At 40.8% G+C, this 23,855-nt stretch overlaps 2 protein-coding genes across 3 annotated transcripts in view; one reads left to right on the forward strand and one right to left on the reverse strand.

Annotated features, from left to right (window-relative positions):
• The first annotated feature begins 599 nt into the window (after positions 1–599).
• Positions 600–1,381, forward strand: CG13186 (uncharacterized protein). The gene has a single exon (NM_136881.3). The coding sequence runs from the start codon at positions 642–644 to the stop codon at positions 1,071–1,073; it is 432 nt and encodes a 143-aa protein (NP_610725.1). The 5' UTR covers positions 600–641; the 3' UTR covers positions 1,074–1,381.
• Positions 1,382–4,517: 3,136 nt separating this feature from the next.
• Positions 4,518–23,855, reverse strand: part of jeb (jelly belly) — a 34,147-nt gene continuing 14,809 nt past the window's right edge. The window contains exons 2-3 of one of the 2 annotated variants that reach the window (NM_001273981.1): positions 12,071–12,231; positions 4,518–11,992 (exon numbers count right to left, since the gene is read on the reverse strand). In NM_001273981.1, coding sequence (NP_001260910.1) covers positions 11,933–11,992; positions 12,071–12,231 — 221 coding nt within the window. In that variant the 3' untranslated portion in view covers positions 4,518–11,932. The remainder of the gene's footprint in view (positions 11,993–12,070; positions 12,232–23,855) is intronic. The other variant, NM_136882.3, reaches the window with a different exon arrangement.

A 23,855-nucleotide genomic window follows, 5' to 3' on the forward strand; every position in this document is an offset into this window, starting at 1 on the left:
TATCTGATAGTCGTCGAAATGCTCTCATCGTATAATTTACTTGCTTTAAATACTCGATTTTTATGTTTTCTCCCATTGTTTATGCATGTTTTTGTGTCCAACAATATATTATTGTTATGCATAGAATTTGTTGAGTAGCTTTTCTGCATGAATATAGACAGTGCCATAAATTGACGTCTATATTGGAGCTTTGCATATATACAAAACAAAAATCTATATATAATGAACAAAATTGTGGCTACCCAGCCAATGGAAGCATTTTCCCCTGCATCTATACAATATCGTTTTTTGTAATTTTTTCAAAGGCGGCTGCGTTGTCAGTCAATGTAGCCAAATTAACAAACGAACAGCGATTCTTTTCGTATGCGTGCCACCAAAAGTTGTTGACTCTTTCGGATTGTCATGCATTTTAAAAATAGGCGCAGCAAAAATATTCTGGACATCGTTGCGCACTTTGAAATGTACGAAAGAAGATTTATGGTTCACAGTACTTTTGTACCAGAGAATCATAAGTGAACCAAAAAGCAATCAATCAAAGCAATTATGAATTCTAGGATTGTCAACATTCGAAATAAAAATGGGTTTTGGTTATTAACAAAATCACTTCGAAATTGTGAAAGTAATCTAAAAAAAAAACCACAATGCCACCAAAGAAGCCGGCAAAAAAGAAAAAGGACGTGGACTGGTCCTCCGATGAGCATTTCTCCAAGGATCGTTCCATGATCTACATCGAGCACACGTACGAGTGTCCCATTTTCCAGACCAAGGCCGACGAGTGCGGAACATTCTTCACGCAACGGATACCGGAGCGCAAGTTCCAGCTGGTGAAGAATCGAAACGGACGCCAGGTTCCGCGGGAAGGAGCCTTCGAGATAGGGTTCTCGCAAAATGCACGCACCTCGGAGCATCTGCTGTGGTCCGGCTTGGAGAAGGGACCGCCGCGTCGGGATAAGTTCCCACTGGACTACGAGGCACTGGTGCCCGATGTGAACAGGATACTCAAGAAATTCTATCCCGACAAGGCGGTGGGCGTGGACGCTGACGACGGGGATGAGGAGAAAGAGGACATGTAAACATTTGCCGCACTTTGTTGTCTGAATTATTATAAAGTCTTTACCATAACAATGGCTAATACATGGCGTGAAAAGTAAACAATCAGCCAGAGACCTGTTGGAGCAACTTTAAGACGTCATCCACCCACGCGGACAAAATGCTCGGCGATTAGTGCGATTCTTCTTTGGCTTTTGTGTGTGTAATATTGCTGGTATTGTTGACTGACGTACTGACATCACACTTTGACAGCTCCTTTCAAAAGTTAAATGCTTAAATCGACCAGAATAATTAACCCAATACAATGCTGCCACATTAGCAGCCACACGATATATATGTGTATATATATATTATTATTACTGCACGGGGACATTAGCGACGCGTCCTATTGTCTGGCTGAGAAATCAGGGCAACTAAATCGGGACATGTGGTGTGTAGTTGGTAGTGGGTGCTACTATCTCGTTCACTTGGTGTTGACACAACAAATACCCCGAAATACATTTTCAATGTACACAATAGAGGACGAGTAATCCAAACAATTTAAATTGAAAGCTGAATTTGAAACAATAGACAAAGGGCACTCACATGCTAGCCGGCTTTTAAATGCTCTTAAAACTATAAAGTGAAAACTATACGAGCAAATCAATTTCCTATAAGCTTTTAGCTTGCATTTGCATACAATAAATGTGCAATCTATATGTTGCCTTCAAATCAGCATGACGCCCTAGTTGCTTTACATAAATAAAGTGCAAGAAATGGTATTTTCATTTGCTGTTCGCCTTTGGATTTTAATCCAAACCCTAGTCCTAGAGTAACATTTCCAAAAAGAGCAGCAGAAAACACATCCACATCCAAATCCATTGCGGATGTATTTGAAAATTGCAATGTGCCAGCAACACAATGGGCAGCTAGCTAGCTAGGAAAGTGGCTGGAAATAAATAAATTGGTAAACCGAAAAACCATCGACCGAGGGCAACAGAAAATTTGCCACTGCAAACTGGCTAGGGGGAAGAAGCCAACAAGTCGTGAAAGTCCAAACCAAATTACATTGTGGGCCAACAACAGCGATGACAATAACAAATACCAGGAATCCAGAGGGGTGCTTCCATGCTTGGCCCTTGGGACTAATACTAATACTCTGCCAACATTAAAAGTACAAAGGCAGCGTGAAAAGTTGCAGTGGAAAAACAAGAGGATTTGGTTGCCTTTCGATGATTACGTGTGTGCAAATGCGAAACTATGGCTCTGTGGATTCTCACCAGAGTTTTCCCAGCTCCACAGTTCGGAGCTCCAGAGCTCCAGAGCTTCACAGCTCCGGAGTCCGGATGCAAATGCAAATTAGTCTGGGTTACAGATGGTTTTTTGATTGACTGGTTATGGTGGCTGACTTTCAGCCACGATTCTAACGCAGTGCAAAGACTAATTTGAATATCACGCATACGTCATGTTCGCCCAGAAACTACAGAGCGTTTTTTAGCGCTTGACCGGCAGACAAAGGCGACTTTCAAAAATATTTAGCAACATTCGTGGCGCAGGTCATTAATATTAATATAATGGCTGTAAAAAATGGCGGGCAGAGGCAGCAGCCAGAAATAACCAAAAAGTAAAAAAGATAAAAATGAAAACGAAAATGTTGCCGCGACATTCCGATGATTTCAACAGATTTTATGCGACCGGCACAAAGAAATGTCAGCGAGGCGTTTTTCGTTCTTCGTATTTCGTGTCACGACTTATTCGGGGAGAAATGGGTTAATGTCCAGTCCAGAGAACGGCCATGGACCATGCAGCCTCCTTCGCTCGAGGTGGAAGTGGATGCATGTGTCAGCTGTCACCGGGATATCGAAGGGGAAACCACACGCCAAGGACAAGCCAGGACGATTGCCAAAAGGCACAGTGCGAAGGGAGCTTTAATGCAAACAGACCGCAACATTTTGCATTAGAGTGTGCGATATTGTGCGATTCCCGGCCAAAAAGTGGGTGTTGGCCCGTTGGCCCGTTGGCCAAAAGCAGTTTGGCAATGCAAGCCACTGACGGCCTGATGTAAAAATAATCCACGCAGGCGAATGCCAGCGAAATGGCACAAACAAACCGAAATGTGTTGTGTGTTATTTTTGAAATGCAATCAGCTGGATGAGGCATACAGCTCCTTCGATTTCCGGACACGTTTCAGTTATCCCATCTATTGATCTTTATATCCAATATCACATAACCCATGTGACCTATCCCATGTCCCATATCCCATATCGCATATCGCATATCCCTTACCCTTTGCTGCAACAAATTGCAGCTGGATCTAAGGGCCATTTATTTAGCAGCGATGCGAAGGCGAATGGGGCAAATGGCAAATGCCAGATGCTGCCATTTTAGGCTTTTGCATTTGTTTTATCGCGCCTAGTCGAAGGTCGTGTGTGTGTGTGTGATGGTAGATGGTGTGTTTGAGTGTGTGTGTGTGTGTTAACCGGGTAAAATCCCCTTTTAATGCGCCAGCTGGATTGGCCTTTGGCTGATTGCACGCCTAACTGGCCTGCAGATTGCATTTGTCACACCTTAATTAAGCAGCTGCGGATGGGAGGAAAGGTCAGGCAACATCATGTTTTTTTCTCTTTGCCCCCTTTTTGCCCTCCTGACCTTTAACCTATTTCGCCGGCAAACAGCATTTTATTTCCATGCGTGGCGGCCATAAAAGGTTCGGTTCTTCCCCACTTTCTGGCCCCGAAGATGATGATAATTCCTTGAGGCCGAATGGAGACGAGCAACCATCTAATTAAGCGTAAATTGGCAGCCACAAAATAGGGTTCCGCGCTCCCAACTCCCGGATGCATTCGTATCCCGGCCATCCGGCCCACCAACCAAATTCGAACGCCCACGACCTTGGGGCCGCCCACAATGTTGCTGTTGTGTTATTAACATGAAATTAGTTTTCGGCTAACGCTAATTAAAATTTACGACACCCGCTTTACCTGCAAAATATTTGCGCAAAACTCCCAAAAGTTTACGCTGGCTTAAACTGGCATTAGAAAGCTTAATCAGAGGATCAAAAAGCTAGGACACACCACAATAATATTATTTTACACTGTTTAAACGCGTCCTGCGAATTTCGACCTTTAAGTTTGTAGTAAATTAAATTGAATTGGCATAATAAGAATTTCATAGCCAAAAGCACATTCAATGTGACTACTTAATTGTTTATTAAATCCAAATGGGCTAATTAAGACCACGAAAGCCCATTAAAAAAAAGTACAAATAAATTTCGCTGGGGCAATCAAGAGGCTGGCCATGAAAACTTCCCATTCTATAAATAATGATAGCCAAGGAATCCGTAATTGCTGTAAGATGAAATTATTATGCGAAATGCACAAAGCGAATACACCTGATGTTGGATATAAAATTGTTTTTCCCAATGCCACAATTGGTCATCCAATTCCGAATGAGTGCAAATAATACATGGAACTTTTTATACTGACTGAGGCTTCGTTTTTATTTAATTTTTACATATACTTCTGTTGCTGTCATATGTATATATATAATCTCATAAATTAGTTTGTTGTGTATATATAGAGATTTTGTTGGTAATACATTTGTTCCTTATGCCGCAAACGCATATAATTAAATTTCAATAATAATAATGGTATCGTTTTTTTTTTGTTTCGTTCGGTTTCTATTTGTTTTAGGGCGTTTTTTGCTTGAACTCGAATCCAGTTTTTGGTTCACCAGCTGGAGATACATATATATATATATATCTGCTGCTATGTACCTCTATATGTATGTGTATGTGTGTATTTATAGAATCGTAGGCAAACTGAAGTAGGTATCATTTATAACCATAAACACACAGATGTACATGTACACATCTATGTATGTATATAGCTGGTAGTTCTTGCCTGGAGTTTCGCAGTTGTCATTCTCCCGCATCTATATATGTATGTATATTCCACATCCGACTCGCTTTCATTTACATTATACATTTATAACCATAATAATTTACAAGTTAAATGGCTTAGAAATTATTAGTAGGACTTCCTGTGTGGGCTACCATACTCATACTCGTACGTACATAATACATAAAACACTTTCTAATTAAAGTTAAAAACGTCCTTCTTTGTGTCGCCTCATCCTACATCGTCCTACATCGTCCTACATCATTCTACATCCTTGTCCTGTTCGGTACGTTTCGGTTCGTTTCTGCTTCTGTGATGTCTTGTTCGTCCTGTTAGCTTCGGTTTTTGTTCAGTTTTGGTCTATTTACATAGTGAGAATCTCTAAATTACTTAGACTTCGCTATAGCAATCCTCTTTGTTCTGTATTTACATTGCATATCGATTGAAAAAAATGTTTCGCAGACTTTTCTTGACTTTTGGTTTAAGTTAACATAAGAACGTTACAGGAAAAACCCCTCTCCAGGCGGTTAGTTATGTTTTATTCAATGTTTATCAACTAATTTAGGTAAAATACGTTTACATTTAAATTTAGTTTCAACTGGGCTGCTGTTCGCTGTGCATTTAAAAATAGTGCAAAAATACATTTTACAAAAATTTGGTGCATACTTTGAGGCGGTGCTATATAATCACAACATTTACAATTTAAGTGCATTTGCTTGTCGGTGTGTGTGTGTGAGTGTGTGAGCGTGCGTGCATGTGTGTGTGCATGTGGGTGCATGGAATGGGGGAGTGGGGGCGTGGTCGGGGGCGGGGATCGGGAGGCGAGTGTACAGATAGTTTAGACCTAATGTAAACGTTAGAGTCGAACTCTTCGGCCTGCTTGAGTGTTTTGTGTGGAAATTCCGCTCAAAAGTGTCAATTGAGGACGGATTGCTTTTAAGCCTTGATTGTGTGCATGTATTAGGGAATGTATGTCCTTGTGGCGGAGTGGGCGTGGCCCTCGGTACTCGCAACTCGCCGAATTCTCCTCCACATAGATAACATCTCGATTTGCATTAAGGTACTTGTGACTACTTATGTTTATAGCTCGAAAATACTCTTTTGATTCCATTTAAAACTGGCCATTCCTGATGTCTGGGATTGGGAACGGTGCTCCCTGTGTGCGTCCAAAGCTAAACCATGGGGGAACTGATGTCTGAAATTCGGGATTTTGGTGCCGTGGAAGACTGATCTGCTGGCCCAACCAACTCGGCGGATTGCTCCTCGATCCGATGCAGTTGGATGGGGGATTGGTTTCCTCACTGCTCGGAGTTTTTCTGTTTTTTTTTTTCTTTTTGTGCTGATTCGTGCGATTTCTACAAACAACAATGCACACAAAATATAATCACTAATTAATCAGGCTCTAATACAAATTCAGTTGTCCGCGTTATTCGCTTAATAATTTGTTGGTAAGTGCAATTGTGGTGCATTTCAATACATATATATAATTTATGCTTTTCGTTTTTATTTGGTATAATTATTTATCACATAAAACGTGCAACAGTGCAAAATTGTTAATGCTAATTGTTTGTCATAATTTCGCCCGCTAATTGTTTCAATTGAACATAATTTATTAGGGCTGGCGAGTGTTCGTGTGTGTGTGTGTATGTGTGTGCGTGAGGTTTGGCTGTTGTTTTATAATTTTGTAAGTGTAATGAATTGCATGAATACTTAATGGGTTCAATTAAGGTTGAAATTATATGGTGTGGGCTTGGCTAAAAGTAATTGCAAACATGTTAGCTGTGCGTAATAGCTGAAATATTTGCGGAAAAAAGTGAAAAAAATCACTGCTCTTTAAGTTGATATTCCAATTCTTCCTTCTCAATTACTGAATCCCCCAGAACATCTCCATTTAACAATAGAATTTTTTCTTGAAATTTTCCAAACACCATGAAGCTCTTCACTGTTTTCCGATCAAATTGCCCCAAACCCACAATTTATTTTCAGCAACTTGCATGCAAGACCTATCAACATACTCAAATATCAGTGTTATCATGTTGTTCGAAAGTTTTCTTATCATTTTTTTTTTGTTTTCGGTTTTTAGTGGTCAGCGCAATATGTTCACTTGTGAGTGGAATTAAAGTGACGTTGAATTGCACCAGTGGCTCTGGTTGTTTGCTACATTGAGTTGCGGCTTTTTGTGGTGGTAAGGTCATAAAAAGCTGACCCGAATCAATGACTACAACACCTGATGCCCATTGAAGGTCACTTTAGGTCCAAGTCTGATGTTGTTATTTCTGGCTAAATAATGCTCGTTGTCTTTCAGTTTTGCATGCAGCCTCCAATGCTTCGATAAATTGTCTTTGGCCACATTCTCTATGCTCAAACTTTTCAAACTTGGCTATCTTAGATCGTACTAAACACGGATATACATCGAATACACATAGTTTATTTGTTGAATAGTACGGCGATGGTTGACACTTTTGTGTTCAGCAAAAGCAGTTAAATTATATAATTACCTTTCGCGGATCTACACCTAACACAACTAACATTTATACCTTTTTTTTTTTTTACGTGGATATTAATCATTTAAATATATATTTCTAATTTTCCATTTTCCAGACCGCTAATCAGCTGTGTCAATTTCCATTTCAAAATCTCCCATCTTATTTCCTCGAACATTAAACATTTACTTTCTTTAGAGTTGACATTTGTGCGCTGACTTGTATTCGTGTACGCAATAATTTAAGGATAAAAACTAGTTTCTAGACCTTGTTGAAAAGTTTGTCTGACCGCCAAGTGAAGAGCTCCATGTGGCCAAAGGACTACGGAAGCTGAGGTCGCCCGTCGGGACTTACCAGCAAGGATCCACGGATCCTGGGATTAACTCAAAGTTTGCTGCTTCAGGTGTTCTTCAGCGGGAACATAAAAGCCCTTGGAAGAATGTTCTTAGTTTGCAGGATTTCAAACTCAAAAGGTAAATATGTGCACTATGTTTCAGATCCATGAGTAGGTTATAGTTTGGTATTTGATTTACGGCGTGTGTAGTTAACTTACTTGTTGTTCTTGTGCTGAGTGTTGTCTGGTGTCGTTGTTGTTTTTGTGAAGAGAAAAATATAGTAATAGTAGTAACAAATAGTGTTGAAGTATTCTGTAAACTTGTGAAAGAGTCGAAGTAAAAATCAGAAATGCATGTTTGGTTTTCGTTTTCAGTGTATATTAAGTTGTGTATTTGTTTTCATTTTTTCCTTGTTTTTTTTGTGTATTTTCTTGTTTTTTTTCCGCTTTATCCATATATTCGTATAATATATAATTAATTATTATAAGTAGTTAAGAAAACGTTTGTTAAATTAAAGGGGGAATTATGCTAAAACTAGACCTCCTACACAATCGAAATTAGTGTGAGAAAGACAGAGACAGTGACAGAGAGACAGAGAGACAGAGATTCGGCGAGATAGAAATGAGGAAGGCAAAATTATTTACAGCAAATACTAATTAATTAATTAATAAGACTCTGGGCTAGACGAAATCAATAGAATGGATAGACCGTGTTTTCATTCGTTATTTTTGTGCGAATGGCTTGCGCCATTTGCTACTCATAGTTAATTATATGCTCCATCTTTCTCTTTGATGTTTTTCACGATTTTTCACGATTTTTCACGATTTTCTACGATTTCTCATTTCTCTCTCGTCTGCAAATATACAAATACAAATAAATACAAGTTTTTGGGGGCTGACTATATATCCTTAAGTGTACGTTTATACTTGTATGTGTATGTGTGTGTGTTCTTGTGTGTCTGTGTATGTACCTATGGTTGCTTGTGTATATGTGTATGTATCTTTTAACATTCAATTCAACAATTGTTTTTATTCCGCTTCATATTCTGTATTTGCTCGCTAAGTTGACTCCTCCTACTTTATGGTACTCGAAAAAATAATTGTTAAACTAAATACTCTACAATTACAAAACATCTAAAAAAAAAAAAAAAACAGGACAGGGAAATACAAAACGTTTCACTAATTTAGACGTAATATGTTTATTTACAAATTCTTTTTATACACAATACTGTTTGCTGTGAGTGCGTGCAAGACGCAAAGGCTTAATTAGAATCGGAAATCAAAAAGTTTAAATAGGCTGAAAAGGAGGGAAATAAAACCGAAAATAATTGAATTGTTGTTAAACGATCTTCGTTAGTACTTCGTTCAATTGGAATATGAAATTGTTGGGGAAATTTCGCTTTCGCTTTTGTTATTTACAGTCGAACTTATGTACTTTCATTTGGGTTTGTCCTTATGGAAGTTGTCGTTTTTCTCGTTTAAAATTTCGTTCTTGTTTTTGTTAGGATTATAGAAAAATAGGCCAAAAATATATGTTTTTTCTGTGTGTGTGTGTGTGTGTGTGTGTGAGAGATTTCTATACCTTTACCGCAATTGTCGTTCGTTCAAAAAATGTGATTAAAACTTTTGTTCGTCTTTGATTTGTTTTCGGGTTTTGTCCTCTGGATTTTGGTTTTTTTTCTTTAGTTGTTTAGTGCGCATTTGTTCTTGTCGTTCATCTTCATTGGATTTGTGCATAATTTCAAGGATTACAATTAATTGCATACATTACATACATTATTCGTACTCGTTAGCATTTACTGGTAGTTTATCATTTACTTAGAGTTATACACACGTTATACTGCGCTTAGGATTTCCGTATGGTATAGAAATTGCTATTATTAATTTACTTTCATTTATATTTAAAGGTGGGTTATTTTGCAGTTATTTATGTAAACGTTTTACTGAATCATTAATCAATCATTTCAAAGGAAAACACCTAGGTTATCCCCTATTTATACTTTTCGGTTAATAACGAAGATCGTTGATATAGGAGGGCAGGAGATTGGGGTTCGATGTGAAATAAAAACTTACTCGTAAACGTATGCTCAATTAGAATATATATATAATTTGTTTGCGATTTTTTATACGTACTGTATATAAGATATGAAATTTTATTGCTCGCAATTTCATATGTTATTCCGTTGTAAATAATTAAACATTTTTTTTAGGATTTAGCAATTCACACGAATCGATTTAGTAACATGCAAATACATACGTGCAAAAAAATAAATGACACCAATTATCGATTGATTAAGTCCACAAAGTCAATCGCGATTAAAACGCTTGCTTGCCGTGTTTCAATATTTCAATTGAATGAAATGCGGAAATTAATGCGGAAATTCGGGGGAAAACGCGGGAAATGCAGTATGTGAAAATCGCTCTAGAGGTTATTCATTATTATTGTTAATTCGCCATTGGTATTATCTTGCGCTTTTTGCTTTTGCCGCTGTCATTTGTTTGCGTACACAACCGTTTAAAAATTTTAATTTGTAAATTTCGGCTTAAAAATTTGCTTGATTGTATTTCATAATTGATTGATTGTGTTGGAAACTCGCCACTTAACAGGCATAATAATAGCGAATAATTTTCATGGACCAGATAACATTGTTGGTTGAGTTTTAAGGTTGAGTTTCAGCTTTTCCAATCGAGAAAAACAGCGCGAATAAAAAACTAATGCAAAAATCGATTAGGAATAAACACTTGTGGCTTCGAAAAAAGGTCGAGAATGGATTAGTGTTAGTTAGCATTTGTACAAGCTTTTCGTTTCGCTTATAAGCTTATCGTTTTATATATATATATATATATATAGATATATATATTTATAAGTCCATTGTTATTTAAACATAGTTCAATTATGTAAATAAATTTACTTAACTACAGATAGCTGCCATTTCCGTGAGAACTGTTGTCACTCATGAACGAAATCAAAAACTGTGGTATGGAGGGGGAGAGATCCTTACAGGCAAACGAAAAGGATAATTGAAAGTATTATTTACAAACATGAAGGACAAAGAATCGGAGCAAATCATCTATAATGGCAAACGTATTACTAACAACGAGAGTTGAAGTTCAAAACCAAAAGTATCTGAGTACTATAGAAACTTAATTGGGTTTTCAATGAAGTCAAGTCTTTTTCTTTATGTAAATGTTTGCTTCATTCTCATAAGTTGTAAATGTTTGTTTTTGTCGCTAATCTTGCTGTTATTGCATTGTATATAAGTATATTATATTGCACTCGTTAGCTTGTTCAGTTATCAGCAATAAAACCTAATGCAATATTTTCTTCAATTGTATATTTGTTTGTTATTGGTATATGTATACTATTAATATATATTTAATGTCGGTTTTTTTCTGTGTATATGTATATATAATTCATTCGTCTTCTGCTTGCTGCCTCATCGTTATTTTTATCGCTTTTTTTCTTTTTGCTTGCTTCGTTTTGATTTCATTTCATTTCATTTGTTTATTTAACATTAACATTATTTAACTTTAATACACGTATAATTAAATAATGTACACGAAATATATTTCATATAGTAAGATATATTTATAATATATTTATTTAATATATACTAAAAATAGTTAGGCCCAATTTTGTTTTTCCTCATTATGTTTTCTGTTCCTGCGAAACAAGTTTGAAAATGAAAAAAACATCGTTTTTTTTTTGTCCTTTTGCTGAATTGTAATTTAGCTTTAGTATGTATAACTGCTTCTTCTGCTTGGGCTTTTCATTAAGTTAATTTTTTTTAATAATAATAGTGTAATAATAATCATACCTTTCGTCAAGCACATTTTCTGCCTCACTTTGTTTTTAATCATAGCTTTCGCTTTTCATACTTGGCAATTGTCCATTTAGCCCATTGCGAGCTGAATTTTTGTGTGGCTGGGGATTTTTTTACGGTATTTGCTCGGGAAAATCTTTCTCATGAAGGACATCAAAGGATAGGCGGGTGGTTTGTGGCTTGTCTGTGTGTCTGGTTCCAGGATAATGTTTAACTTAACAGGGTTCTTGTTTGCTTGGGGCGACATGTTAAAACTAATTGTTTGTCAATGTGAGTTCGCTAGGTGTATTTTCTCTGTGTGTGCTGTGTATTAGACGGTGTGTGTGTGTGTATGTGTGTGTGTGGTTGGTGGGTGGGTGGAGCTTAACGCCCTCGCGCCCAGCGTAGTAACGCATCCGCTAACACATCCAGATGGGCCTTCGTCTGCAAAGATAGGAAGACCAGAAAAATGGCATTTAAACAATGACATCAAGTATACGCCGTGTTGTGCGCCGAACTCACCGTCTTGTAGAACATGCAGGATCTTCGGTCCTCGTCCTCGCCATCGGGACAGTCGATGAAGCCATCGCACAGCACATGATCGTCTATGCAGCGGTATCTGCCCTGCCGGTCGGGAATCGGACAGGCGAATCGCTCCATGCCATCCATGGCGGTAGGACACTCTGCAAGAGGAACGCAAACAAAAACGGGTGACAGTCAGTCAAAATGGTTTTCTCTTGGCCAGCGGGAGAAGTGGATGGTTGCGGAGGTAGAAGCAGTTAAGAACCAGGTAAGAAGCGCCGAACTTTTCCCATAAATCGTTCAGTGAAAAACTTCTGCACACGCTAATGTCTGCCATGATTTGCGTCTAAACGTTGCAACTGCCAGCCGGCGCATAGAAGTATGCTATGGATATTTCACCACCCCTCGCCACCTCATACTGCATTCGTTTGCTTGTGTTTGTGTGTGTGTGTGGCGGCCGCTTAGCAGGTTTTTGTTGTTATAAATAGTTTCACGTTCGCTACTTTACTACTTTCTGCGGCTAAAAGGAGGGAAAACGGGGCAAATGGCTGGGGAAAATCCAGGCTTGGCTGGCTTCGCCTGCACCGACGCCGCCGCCACCGACGTCTAACAGAAAACAAAAAAAAAAAAAAAAACAAACTGAAATACAAACTTTACTTTTTGTGGCATTTCACTTTGTGCTTGCCTTTCCTCCATATCTTTTTTCCTTTGCACTGCCTTCCACCAACAAATACATAAAAATAAATCACTTGTAGGACATGTTGGCGCCTCCGGTTTAGTTTTCCCTGCCACATGTGCGCTGGTATGCGTATGTGTGTGTGTGTGCCGGTTGCATGTGTATTGGAATCCGCTGTCCGTATAGGTTTTCCCACCACCCACTTTTCCAACTCCAGCTCCCCGCTCATTCCCAATTGCCATTTCCGCCGTTCAACTTGCTCTTGCAAAACTTTCCTCTGCTATTTTTGGCTGCATCCAAAATAATTCTGCTCTACGCCGTTCTGGTTTTTTGCCACGCGACCAGCTTTGCCACTTAATAATTCTGTATTTTATTTGTCTTATTGCGGAAATGAAAATCACTTGGCAAGCCCCGGGCTATTTAATCAAAAGGTGTTTCGAGCTTTGCGCAACTGCATCATAACTTTCGCCACTAGTTATGTTTTTATGTAGCCCAATAAAGTTTTCTTTTGAAGAACATACTTTATATTTTTCAATAGTTTTTCCATGATTTTGTATTATTTATTTTATGTTCGTAATCGAGATTATATGTAGTTTGGAATGTAAGAAACTTTTACTCTGAATCGCTTTATATTTCCAACGTGTTGTATTCAAGTGCTGCCGTTTTTTGCATTACTTCACTGAGCTATTACCAACTGCTGTGAACTGACATTAAATTAAATTTTATTTCTTTTGCTCACGCGCCAGTCGTGCCAAGTGCATTTCATTCATTCATTAAGTTGATCTGTCTGCCCTTCAGCGCGCCGTCTACATTCGTTTGCATTTCAGGTGTGTGTGTGTGTGTGTGCGATTGTTGCAATTGCAAAATCACCTGACAAAGCATAAATGTGAGCAGCTGCAGCAGTGGCAGAAACCCGACACTCGACTGTTTGTGTCTCCCCATTGGATTCCGGGGATTGCCCATTCCGCGCCGGAATATTGTTCGGCTGTCAGCGGGAAATCAATTGATGATGGTGTGTCTCATTCGCCCCCCCTGAATGTTCGCTTCGTTAGGCACCTGGCTTCTGCAACCTGCCTTCAATGGATTCGACTCCAATTGCGTGGCGTGCCAAAGAGCCATTTGCATTTTGAAGAGCGCCCACATCTTCTGCGGCACGTTGGCTACGGTTATGATGATGAAGATGACGCCGATGATTCAGTTAATGGTGAATGGCGAATGGTGAACCACGATGACAATGTCGCACCGCCGGAGGCGCTTCTCACGATTGCCATTTATCAACTTCGTTGGACGCCGCATAATTGCATCAAAGGACACTTGGGCACGTTTTAATATTCGAACGGGATGTGGATGAGAAGGGATGGAAGGGGGGGGGGGGGTGGTCGTTGCAGGGATTCGGCCAAAAAGGACGCTGCTTTATGCAGATTTCTACATACATTACGCATACGCAATGTGGCCGCGGAACCAAGAATTCCATTAGTTTTATTGCCAGAAAACGACCAGTTGTTGTGCTATTCTGTGTGTTCCTGCAACCCACATTTTGTACTTTGAACTTAATAACACACACAAATAACTTGCAAATTGTAGCAACGTTGTAAAGTTCGAGGGAAATTTCGGTCGCATTTGCTGGCTGGCTATGTTTTCCTTTTTTTTTTTGGGCCAAGTCAGCGAAGTTTCTCCGCTTGCCGTGCAGCACACCCACTGAATCCACCGAATCCACCGATTCCCACAAACCCACCCGCCCACTCAGTCGGAAAGCTAGCTTCTGAGGCTATTGAACTTTAAATTGATTTTTGCGCTTGTTTGCTAGTTTTGCTCGTCTCCTTTCTTCGGGCGGGTGGCTCAAATTGCAACTAACCGGTGGGTGGAAGTGAGCTCGAAGTGGGAGTGGAAGCGAGTCTGGTTTGGTTCTAGTTCTGGTTCTTCTTTCATTTCTGGTGGTGCTTCTACTGCTGCCAATGCCTTCCATTTCTGCCCCTGGTGGTGCTTATCGTTGTTGCAATAAATCGAAATAAGTTCTGCTTGGCGAACAGGGTGAATGGCCTACTTTCTGTTGGACGGGCCAAATTAAATTGATTTATACATACATATAAATGTATTACGAACCGATAAGCAATCAAACATAATTGTGTCACCTAAAATATTCGTCTATTCTGTGCAATTGTAATCATAGATTGCTATGATGCATCATTGAATTTAGTGCTTCAATAAAGGACTATTGTCCCGAAACAAATTTTAACTTAAGTTTACAAGCAATGTCAATAAAGTATTTAATTAATATGTAGCCATAACAGAACTAAAAAGCAGAGGTTTAAAGAGATTTTTAACTTGTTGTCTACACGTGTGACTTAAGGACACTAAAAACTGCACACATTCTATTCTAAGAAATCACCGTAAACCACTCTATTTCCATACCAGACGATAAATGGATAAAAAGATCTACTTGCACAGCTTTCTGCGACTGCAAAACAACACATCAGAGGCGATATAATCACATGTCAACAATATCCACTCGGAGTGCGCGATGGAAATTGTGAAACTTCTTATGACGTTCGAGTGCATCTCTGTATGCAAATCACCACCACCCGAGGCAACTGTACCCAAAGTTTAGAAGCAATGCAGCCATTCCATTCAGCTTAGGAGAATCAACGCATGTTGACACTAAGACACCCGGCAACAGCAAGAGCAACAACAACAACAATAACAACAACAGCAATGATGGCTAACAAGCCACAAGAACAACAACACGTGGGGTGTCAAAAAATCAAAAGCATAAAAAGGATTTGGCTGTTGCCAAGCCAAGGAGCTCTATACTCGCAGTTGGGGCAAGGATGGGTGTTTTTTTGGCCAAAAAGTGCCAACCGATGCTATTTTCGTCGCACGACAGACAGACGTATACGTGGCGAATACGTAATGCAGGAGCAGTGAGCTTCGCGAAGAGTTCGTGGCGAAAAATAAGTCGCAGAAATTTGTAACAAAGTTCGCGTAGTGAGAAAACCTTTTGCTCCCACACACACACACACACAGGGACACTTATACAGATGCACGAAGGATGTGGCGATGGCGATGAAAGAGAAAAAGGAGGAGAGCTGCAAACGCCTGTTGTCTCGTCAGTGTGGCGCCTAAAAGGCTGCCAACAATAATAACAAAACCCACGAAAAGAGACCAAGCTGCACACAGATGCACTCCGTGTTTGTGTCCATCTATACATATAAGTATATATATATATATATGTGTGTGTGTGTGTGAGGGCGTCAGTGTGCAGGAAGCGCCAGCCAAAGGAAGCAGCGCGCAACGATTTTGCAGCAATAAATTGATAGTTTTATGTGGCGCACATAAACAGGAGCAGGCGGCAGGCAAAGGACGATGGGCGGCTGCAAGTCCTGGGACATTAAAGTCGCGTCCTTACGCCCACACACAAAGGCAAAGGGATCATCTTCCGCCAGCTACCGCCTCCTTGCGCCTGTAACCGTCCATTCCGCCAGCAGATTACGGCCGTAAATAGCAAAAGGCATTGCATAAAACAAAAGGCTGAGCAAATTTATAAATGGCAACTACAAAATTGATGGGCATTTCCTTTTTTGGCGACAACCTCTCCATTGATTCTATGCCATCCCGAGATCCAGCCAATTTGTCGTGTTACACAAATTTCACTTTTTGGGCCCAGCTTAGGCACAGCAGCATAGCTCATCTCTGACACATTTTCCATTCTGTTTGTCCTGTTTGTTGTTGCCGGCATTGTCCTTCATCAAAAATGTATTCACCGTTTGTCAAGTTTCAACACGAAAAACCGGACAGCATCAGCAAATTGAGGTGTTCCCCGCCGAATAGAATAAGATGCTCCTGTCATAATTTGTTTGCCTTTTTCCATTTTGCACAACCGTAATAAGGTTTTGATTAAATTTGCTGCTCAAATGTATCTGCCAGGCGAAAATCTTCCGTTTGGTTGTCTATTATTTTAGGACTTCTGTAACCGGGTTGCTCGCCTTGGTTTTAGCTTTCTTGGCCGTTTCTTTTTGGGTAGCAGCATCTAGTCCTCCGTTCGCCTGGCTTCAATTAATTTAACATATTTTTTTTTTGTTTTTCCACCAGCACACCCACGTACGTGCATAGTACATACATACGTACAACAAATGGCCGCAGGTTAGCTTTTCTCCATTTTGTTTTCCTTTTTTGCCGCTTTGTTTTGCTTTGTAGGGCGTAAAGAAAAAGGCGGCACAAAAAGCAGGAACGTAAACAGACGCCAGGTGGCGCGTTGGTGGTGGTGGTGCTTTGTGTGTGTGTGTGTGTGTGTGTGGCCCCTCGAGGTACATTTTGTTTTCGGATCACATTTATTGTAATTTAATAAGCCCGTTTCAACGTTCCCACATCCATTTCCACATCCACATCCTCATCCTCAGCCACATTCACCTTCAGATCCAGCGAGATGTGATGGAAATACGCTGCCTGCAAGCTAGTTGTCGGTTCCGCCTTGTGCATGTAGGCGAAAAGCATTTCCCCGTCACTTCATATTCATAGCTGATAAATCATACACCCGACCAACGCCAAAGCACGCCCACTGGCAGGCCCGGCTGACGACATGGGAAACCTTTTAGGACGCATTCGTCCCGAAAACGCTTTCCACTGAAGTGGTTTGCAATGCTCTCGTTGGCAACATTGGATCCGATTCGTGGGTTTCGGATGCGCCACCGCAGGCCCTAGTATCGTGTATCAAAGGGTGGCGAAGGCCAGGCATCTAATTATCAGGCACTTTGCGCTTTAATTTTAGTGATAAATTCCCAGGGATATGCCGCAACAATTCTCTCCTCATAACTAGTTGATGATGCATTGGAGGCCGCCGCATAAACACTTGGGGCCGAGCAGTTTACAGGACCTGCCCCTCGTTTCGGGTTTATATGCAAATGTTATGTCCTTCCAGCCGCACAGCTTCATGCCTCAACTGGCGCAACATTTTGCATATTGTAGCAGAACATTTAAAATTTCCCATAACTTACGCTCACTCTACTGTCGGCATTGAAGGCCTCGGGGCAGTTTTTCTCGCAATTTCTCATAGTTTTATGGCCCGTTCATGGTGTAACTTTTTTCTATTTCCCAGGCAAGTCAGCACTTTTGTGCTACGATATGCGGCATACATATGCCTGATGATGGCAACAGATTTAACACAAATTAGGTTTAATCATTGTGAGCTAGGGCAGTCTAGCAGTCTTTCGCCAAAAAAGAGAAACTTAATATCACGTATACGCCACATGGACCCAAAGTGAGGAAAATTATTACAAGATTGTTAATATGTTGATACACTTTAAATGGAAACGAGAAATCCAACCTTTAGCATTTAATGATAACCCTATTTTATTGTCTTGCTGTAATGCCATAAAACACTTTGTTAAATACTTGTTAAATATCTAACTTCTGTCAGCAATGTATTACGGTGGTATCTATAAGATAAATGCTATCTGAAATCACCACGTTCTCACCGACATATAGGGGAAATTAAAAGAAGACAAACGACTCCATGCGGATCAAAGGAACTTGTCATTCGGAAGCGAATCAAAACTTACAACTGGCAGATGGAATTAAGATTGGACTAATCTGCCTAAGAGCGTGCCAAATGCCCTTTCAACGGTTAAGCCATTTAATTTTGGTTTATATATTTTAATTAACTCCCATCAGAAGCTCACACACACATGTGCACACGCACACACACACACACCCATCGAGTGTGTAGCGAGGGGGTGTGCGAGGGGGTCGAGCGTTAAAGGGCACGGCTGAGGCTCGTCTGCAGAAAACATAAGAAAAGAATAACAATGGCAAAGGCAAAGGCAGAAGCAGAAGCAAATGGCCAAATATAGCAACAAATAAACGAAGCAACAAACCATCAACAGTTTAATATGCGACGTCTGTTCTCAGTGAAAAGGAAAAAAGATAGAGAGAGAGAGAGAGAGAGCGGGAGCGGGAAAAGCGGCGGAATAGTGATGGGGATAGAGAGGCAGGCGAGGAAAACGAGGAAAACTTCTGGGAATTGCTGCTTACACATTTGTAATCTTGTCTTGTCTTCGTTGGCTGTCTCTGCTGCCACTGTGTTGCCACTTTTTAGGGAGTGCCGGGAGGCGCATTTCTATTTTTAGCTCCTGTACTTGAGCGTTGGTATTGGTGCGTATCTGTGTGCGCCCGTGGGTGTGAGCCGTGCCTTTGTGTGTCTGTGTGTGTGTGTGTGTGTGTGTACATTCGTTACGTATGTCCTTTTCGCTGGTTTCTTCAGCTTACTTCCTTTCGCATTTCGTCAAGAGTAATAAAAACTCATATTTTTGTTGGCGCCTCGTGCTCTCTCTCTCTCTCTCTCTCTCTCTCTGTAACCATATATATGTTATATATCTCTCTCCTTTTCCCTAAAAGTCTGCCTTTCTCGTTTTGGCCAAATTAAATGAATTTGTTAACGCGTGCTGGTTACTTTTTTATGCCGCCGTTGGCTTTTCCTTTCACGCATCAAATTGGCTTCGTGTCGTCAAGAACCGATCGATTGGCCAGCCAACAAACTCACCGAACTCCCCTCGTAGGGCAATGCAAAAATCGAAAATGAGAAAAAACTTCCTAATTGGCAATTAAAAAGTGTTAGAGGCAGATGCAGGACCAAGAAAAATGAAGGCCATTAAAAGTTTTGTAGCTCTGAAATGTGGCCGAAAACAGACGCATTCTCCCATTTTTTTTCGGTCTTGATTCATAAAGAGATTTTAAGAGATGTTCTATAATTAGTGCGAAGTGCTTTTACCCGGCATGATATATTTCAAATTAGTAACGAAGGCAACACGAATATTTATAAGTACTTTTCTAAATGTTTACGAATTTATTTAAAAGACTTTTAACAAGCGCAAACGTTCATCTTCTGTTTTGGGCTTATAAATTAATGATGTGCCTGGGCAAGCTGAGTGTGCAGACCGAGTCGATTGTAAAGTGTAATTGTAATTATTTTAATTGCACCGTTAAAGGGCACATTTGTGTGTGTGTTTGTGTGTGGCTTTGTGTTTGTGTGTGTTTCTCGCTTTTGCAACAACAAAATAAACCGCAGAGAGAAGTCCCATTGGCCACAAAAGTGTTAAAGCAAGAGCAAACAAAAGTGCGAATGGTTATTATTTGGGTTTGACGTCAAAGGCCTAAAACGCCAATTACAAAGCGCACACACACACGCAAACAGCTAGCTACGTGCCTGGCCAACACATTGAAAGCGGAGAGCCGCGCACACACACACACACAAACACAAAAGCACACACAATTGGCACACTACAATTTTAATACAGCATACTTTCGGAGGTCTCATGCTGGAAATGACAACAAAGGCAAGTGGGTGGGTTGGGCGTAAGGGTGGTTGGGTGGCTGTGGCTCATCTGCCCCCCCCCCCACACCCCTTCTTCTTCTTGCAACGCGACTATCTCTCTCTCTTTGTCCTCCGCCTGGTGACTTTTACTGTCTGTTTTCGCTGTGACCTCGCCCACCTGACCCCTTGAGTCGCCTTTGGCACACTGGTCGCAGATCTTTTGAAACCGAACCGTGGTATCTGGGCAAGAAACACCTCCGTTATCCCCACCATCTCTCATCTGCGCTCGTTAACCGCATTGCTCTTATTCCTCTATGTGTGTATGAGTGAGTTTTCTTCCACATTTTTTTTTTTTTTTGCGGCCGCAGCAACAAATTTTTATGTGTTTACCTTTTATTTTTGCTCTTTGTTTTGGCTCACGTAGCCGGGCGTGTGAGGGGATTCCCGGGCAAGGACGAGGCAGAAAGCTTGACCCCAGGACGCACCTTCAACCTGTCGCCCCTCTCACTCACTCTCTCTCTCTCTTTCTCTCTCTCTCTCTCTCTCTGTCCATTTCTGGCTTAAGCCTAAACCAACTGATGTTTTAGGCCAAAATAACTAGGGAACTGGCGCTTGTGGCATTGTTAAATTTTATGGAAAATGATGGCTAAGTTCAAGATCCTGCTGCTCCTTGAATCCCGTTGACTGGTAATTCGAACCGCAATAAAAGCGACTGCCCCCCTTTTTATGGGCTTAATTATGAGGCTTTGGCGTAATTGAAATGCGATCTGGCTGACACTTAACATGTGGGTGGGTAAATCAAATTGAATTTTAGCCACATCATTCATCATCAATCTCAATAGACGGCTGTGTTCGCTATTTATAGTCTTGTGCATAAATTTTCGCCCAAACTAAAGCCAGAAATGCCATTTTGATATGTGCATTTTGAATTTGCATTTAAATTGCATCGCCGGTGCTTGCATAAAACTCGAAGACGCTGAATAAAGCGGCCAAATTAACTTGCCTTTGTTGCAGTTAGCCGTTTATTTTAATTTCCACAATGACTAAACTTAGTTACACACTAACAACCACACACACACACACTACTGCAACGACAAGAAGGCAACGCATACATGCGCATATTTATATTGTTTATAATTGGCGGTGTGTTAAAAATAAAACAAAGTCGCGTTATTTTTGTATGTGTCGACGTCGACCGACAAAAAAGAGCCAGCAAAAGGCAGCGATTTGTATGTAAATCGCTCTTAACCAGCGACAATGCCAGGCATACAAAAAAACATACACTTGCAGAAATGTTGGTATAACTAAGCACAAATCGAAGAATCAATACGCCAATCTCAATAATAATACGTTATACCCTTATGACATTAAATAACTTATTAACACCTGGTCTTGACAACTTTTGGCCGAATGATTTTAACAGCATTTTCATGCTCTTCTTCGAACTTTAGTTTTCTCTCAGTGCAGGCACTCACACACCCACGCAATCGCCTGACTGCTGCCGGAATTCTCACATACATTAGAGCCTAAAAGGGGAAGGTAATCGCGTGCTTCGTGCAGATTAAAATGCGACAAAGCAACACGACAAAAAATATTTTAAATAAAAGCGCAGTCAGCGAGAGAAGGGCGCTGAAAATAAAAATAAAAAGTAAAAAAAAAAATGAAAATGAAAATAGCGGCCAAAAGGCTCGACGGCGCACACAGAAAAGTCGAAAAGCGTCAAACGCGCGGATTTGCATTATGCATACGCATACACTTACAGGTGGCTAAAGAGCGAGAGAGAGAGAGAGAGGGGCTATCGGGAGCGAAAGAGAGGGCCGCACACCAATTAAGTCACGGCAAAATGCGCGACGGAAATGTGGAAAAAAAGGAAGAAAAGCTGGGGGCCCATTTTTGGGCCATTTTTTTTTTTTTTTGCTGTCTACATCATGTGGCATTCACTTCGCGGTGGCCTAAAGCACGCGCATACAGTACGCGACGAAAGTGTAATGCAATCATGTTTGTATTTACCAATCCAAATTGGTTAATAGTGCGATTCCATGGATATATAACGTTTGCAATTATTACAATACTTTTGCCATATTTCTTAAGTCTTAAGTTTAATACTTTTTTCTTAAGCTGCCAACCACGAAATGGAGTACCGCAGAATGTGCTACGCTCATTAAACGCACTGTGCAGCAACAAATTGTGGTTGCGGTTGACATCCGCGAAGGCTTAAACCTCCGCTCCGCGACAATGAGATGGATAAAAGGCCACCGCGCCCCCATTCGCGTTCCCGTCATTTCCGCTTAGCTTGACGCCTTGAATAAATGGGTGAGCTTTGCTGGCATTTTCTTGTTTTTATTTTTCCATTTTTTTTCTTTTTTATTTCGGTTTATTTTCTTTTTCGGTGGTGGAAAGGTTTTTTCAATTTTCTTCGGCTTTGCGGCACCTGTTGAGCGATGGCTGCGGCTCAACCAATTAATATCTAATTAAACCGTAGGGCATCGAGCCAGCGATTGGGGATTTTGGTCATATGGCAATACGAGTACTCGTACGTTCGCTCCAATTCACGCCCCCCAAAGGGGGAGATGTAATGAAATCAGCTTAAACCGAATGAAACTAGTCCACTGCCCGAGTTAATTGCCATTGAATGGAGCAGGACTAACTCGAGATAAGCTGAATGGATGTTCGATGGAAGGACCAATCGAATTGACCATTTCAAATGAAGCTACTCTTGCTGAATCACTTAGTGCAGCACTAATGGACAGCAAGGATAAAACGGAGACTCAATCGGGCTGGAAAGGATGTGTGATGTAGGATTTTGTGGCTCTGCTTTCGATTCCCTGGGAGATGGGAACCATTTACTAATTACTGCCCATGCCAGTCGACTGTGAAAACGAAGTTGGGCTCGGCGGCACACTATTCTCCCCAAAAACGTTGTATAACCCATAATTTCACACCCAGGCAATTGCTAATTGACAAGTCCACCCGACCAACACCAGCTTTTCTTTTTCATGCCTCAAGGCCGCCTGCCTATGACGTCAGCCGCGAAATCCTCACAGGATTTCCAGTGTGGTACTGTTGAGTCTTAGGAAAACCACTGGCCGTCATGGAAATTAACCGAAGCAGTAAGTAATAAACAGGAGAAGAAAATGAAAGAAAGTGACTGTTCGTCGTAGATTTTCCAATAGCAGCAGCAGCAGCAGCAGCGGCAAATTAAATTCGGGACTTGTCGGGATCATGCAATTTCTGGTGCCAGCGTCCTTGGCGCAAATCAAAGTAATTACAGGCGAGAGAGTCTGCCAAGTGCCCCGGCCACGCCTCCTTCTTTTTTTTTTTTCTTTTTGTTCGTTCCTGGGGGGCTCGGCCCCGCCGCATTTTATTTATAACTGTAATGGTTATAATTTCGGGCCTGCGGTTGCTTTAATGATGATTATCCTGCTCGGAACTTGGAACTTGGAACATGGAAAATGGAGCTCGGTGGCTACCCCGGCATTTGCGTCAGTATATCGACAGTGGGCCAGGAGGCACCCGTCTTGGCCCCCTGGTGGTTCCCCAGGTCCTTCAGGTCAGCAATCAATGCCGCTCAATAATTTAAATTGCCTCCTCGACTCACTGCCGTCTGAGGTTATTTATACAAAAATTCTAAATACATTTGGCGTTTATTTCCGTACTTTCAGTATGTTCCCTACCCCCACTGCCGCCCTACTTTGTTTTCCATGGCACTTTGGTCTAATTTCCCGGGGCAAGCATTATATACCACATAGTAACATACATACATACAAACATACATATATACATACATATGTATGTACGTGTCG

Source organism: Drosophila melanogaster, chromosome 2R (genome assembly GCF_000001215.4).
Source record: "Drosophila melanogaster chromosome 2R".
Taxonomy (NCBI): domain Eukaryota; kingdom Metazoa; phylum Arthropoda; class Insecta; order Diptera; family Drosophilidae; genus Drosophila; species Drosophila melanogaster.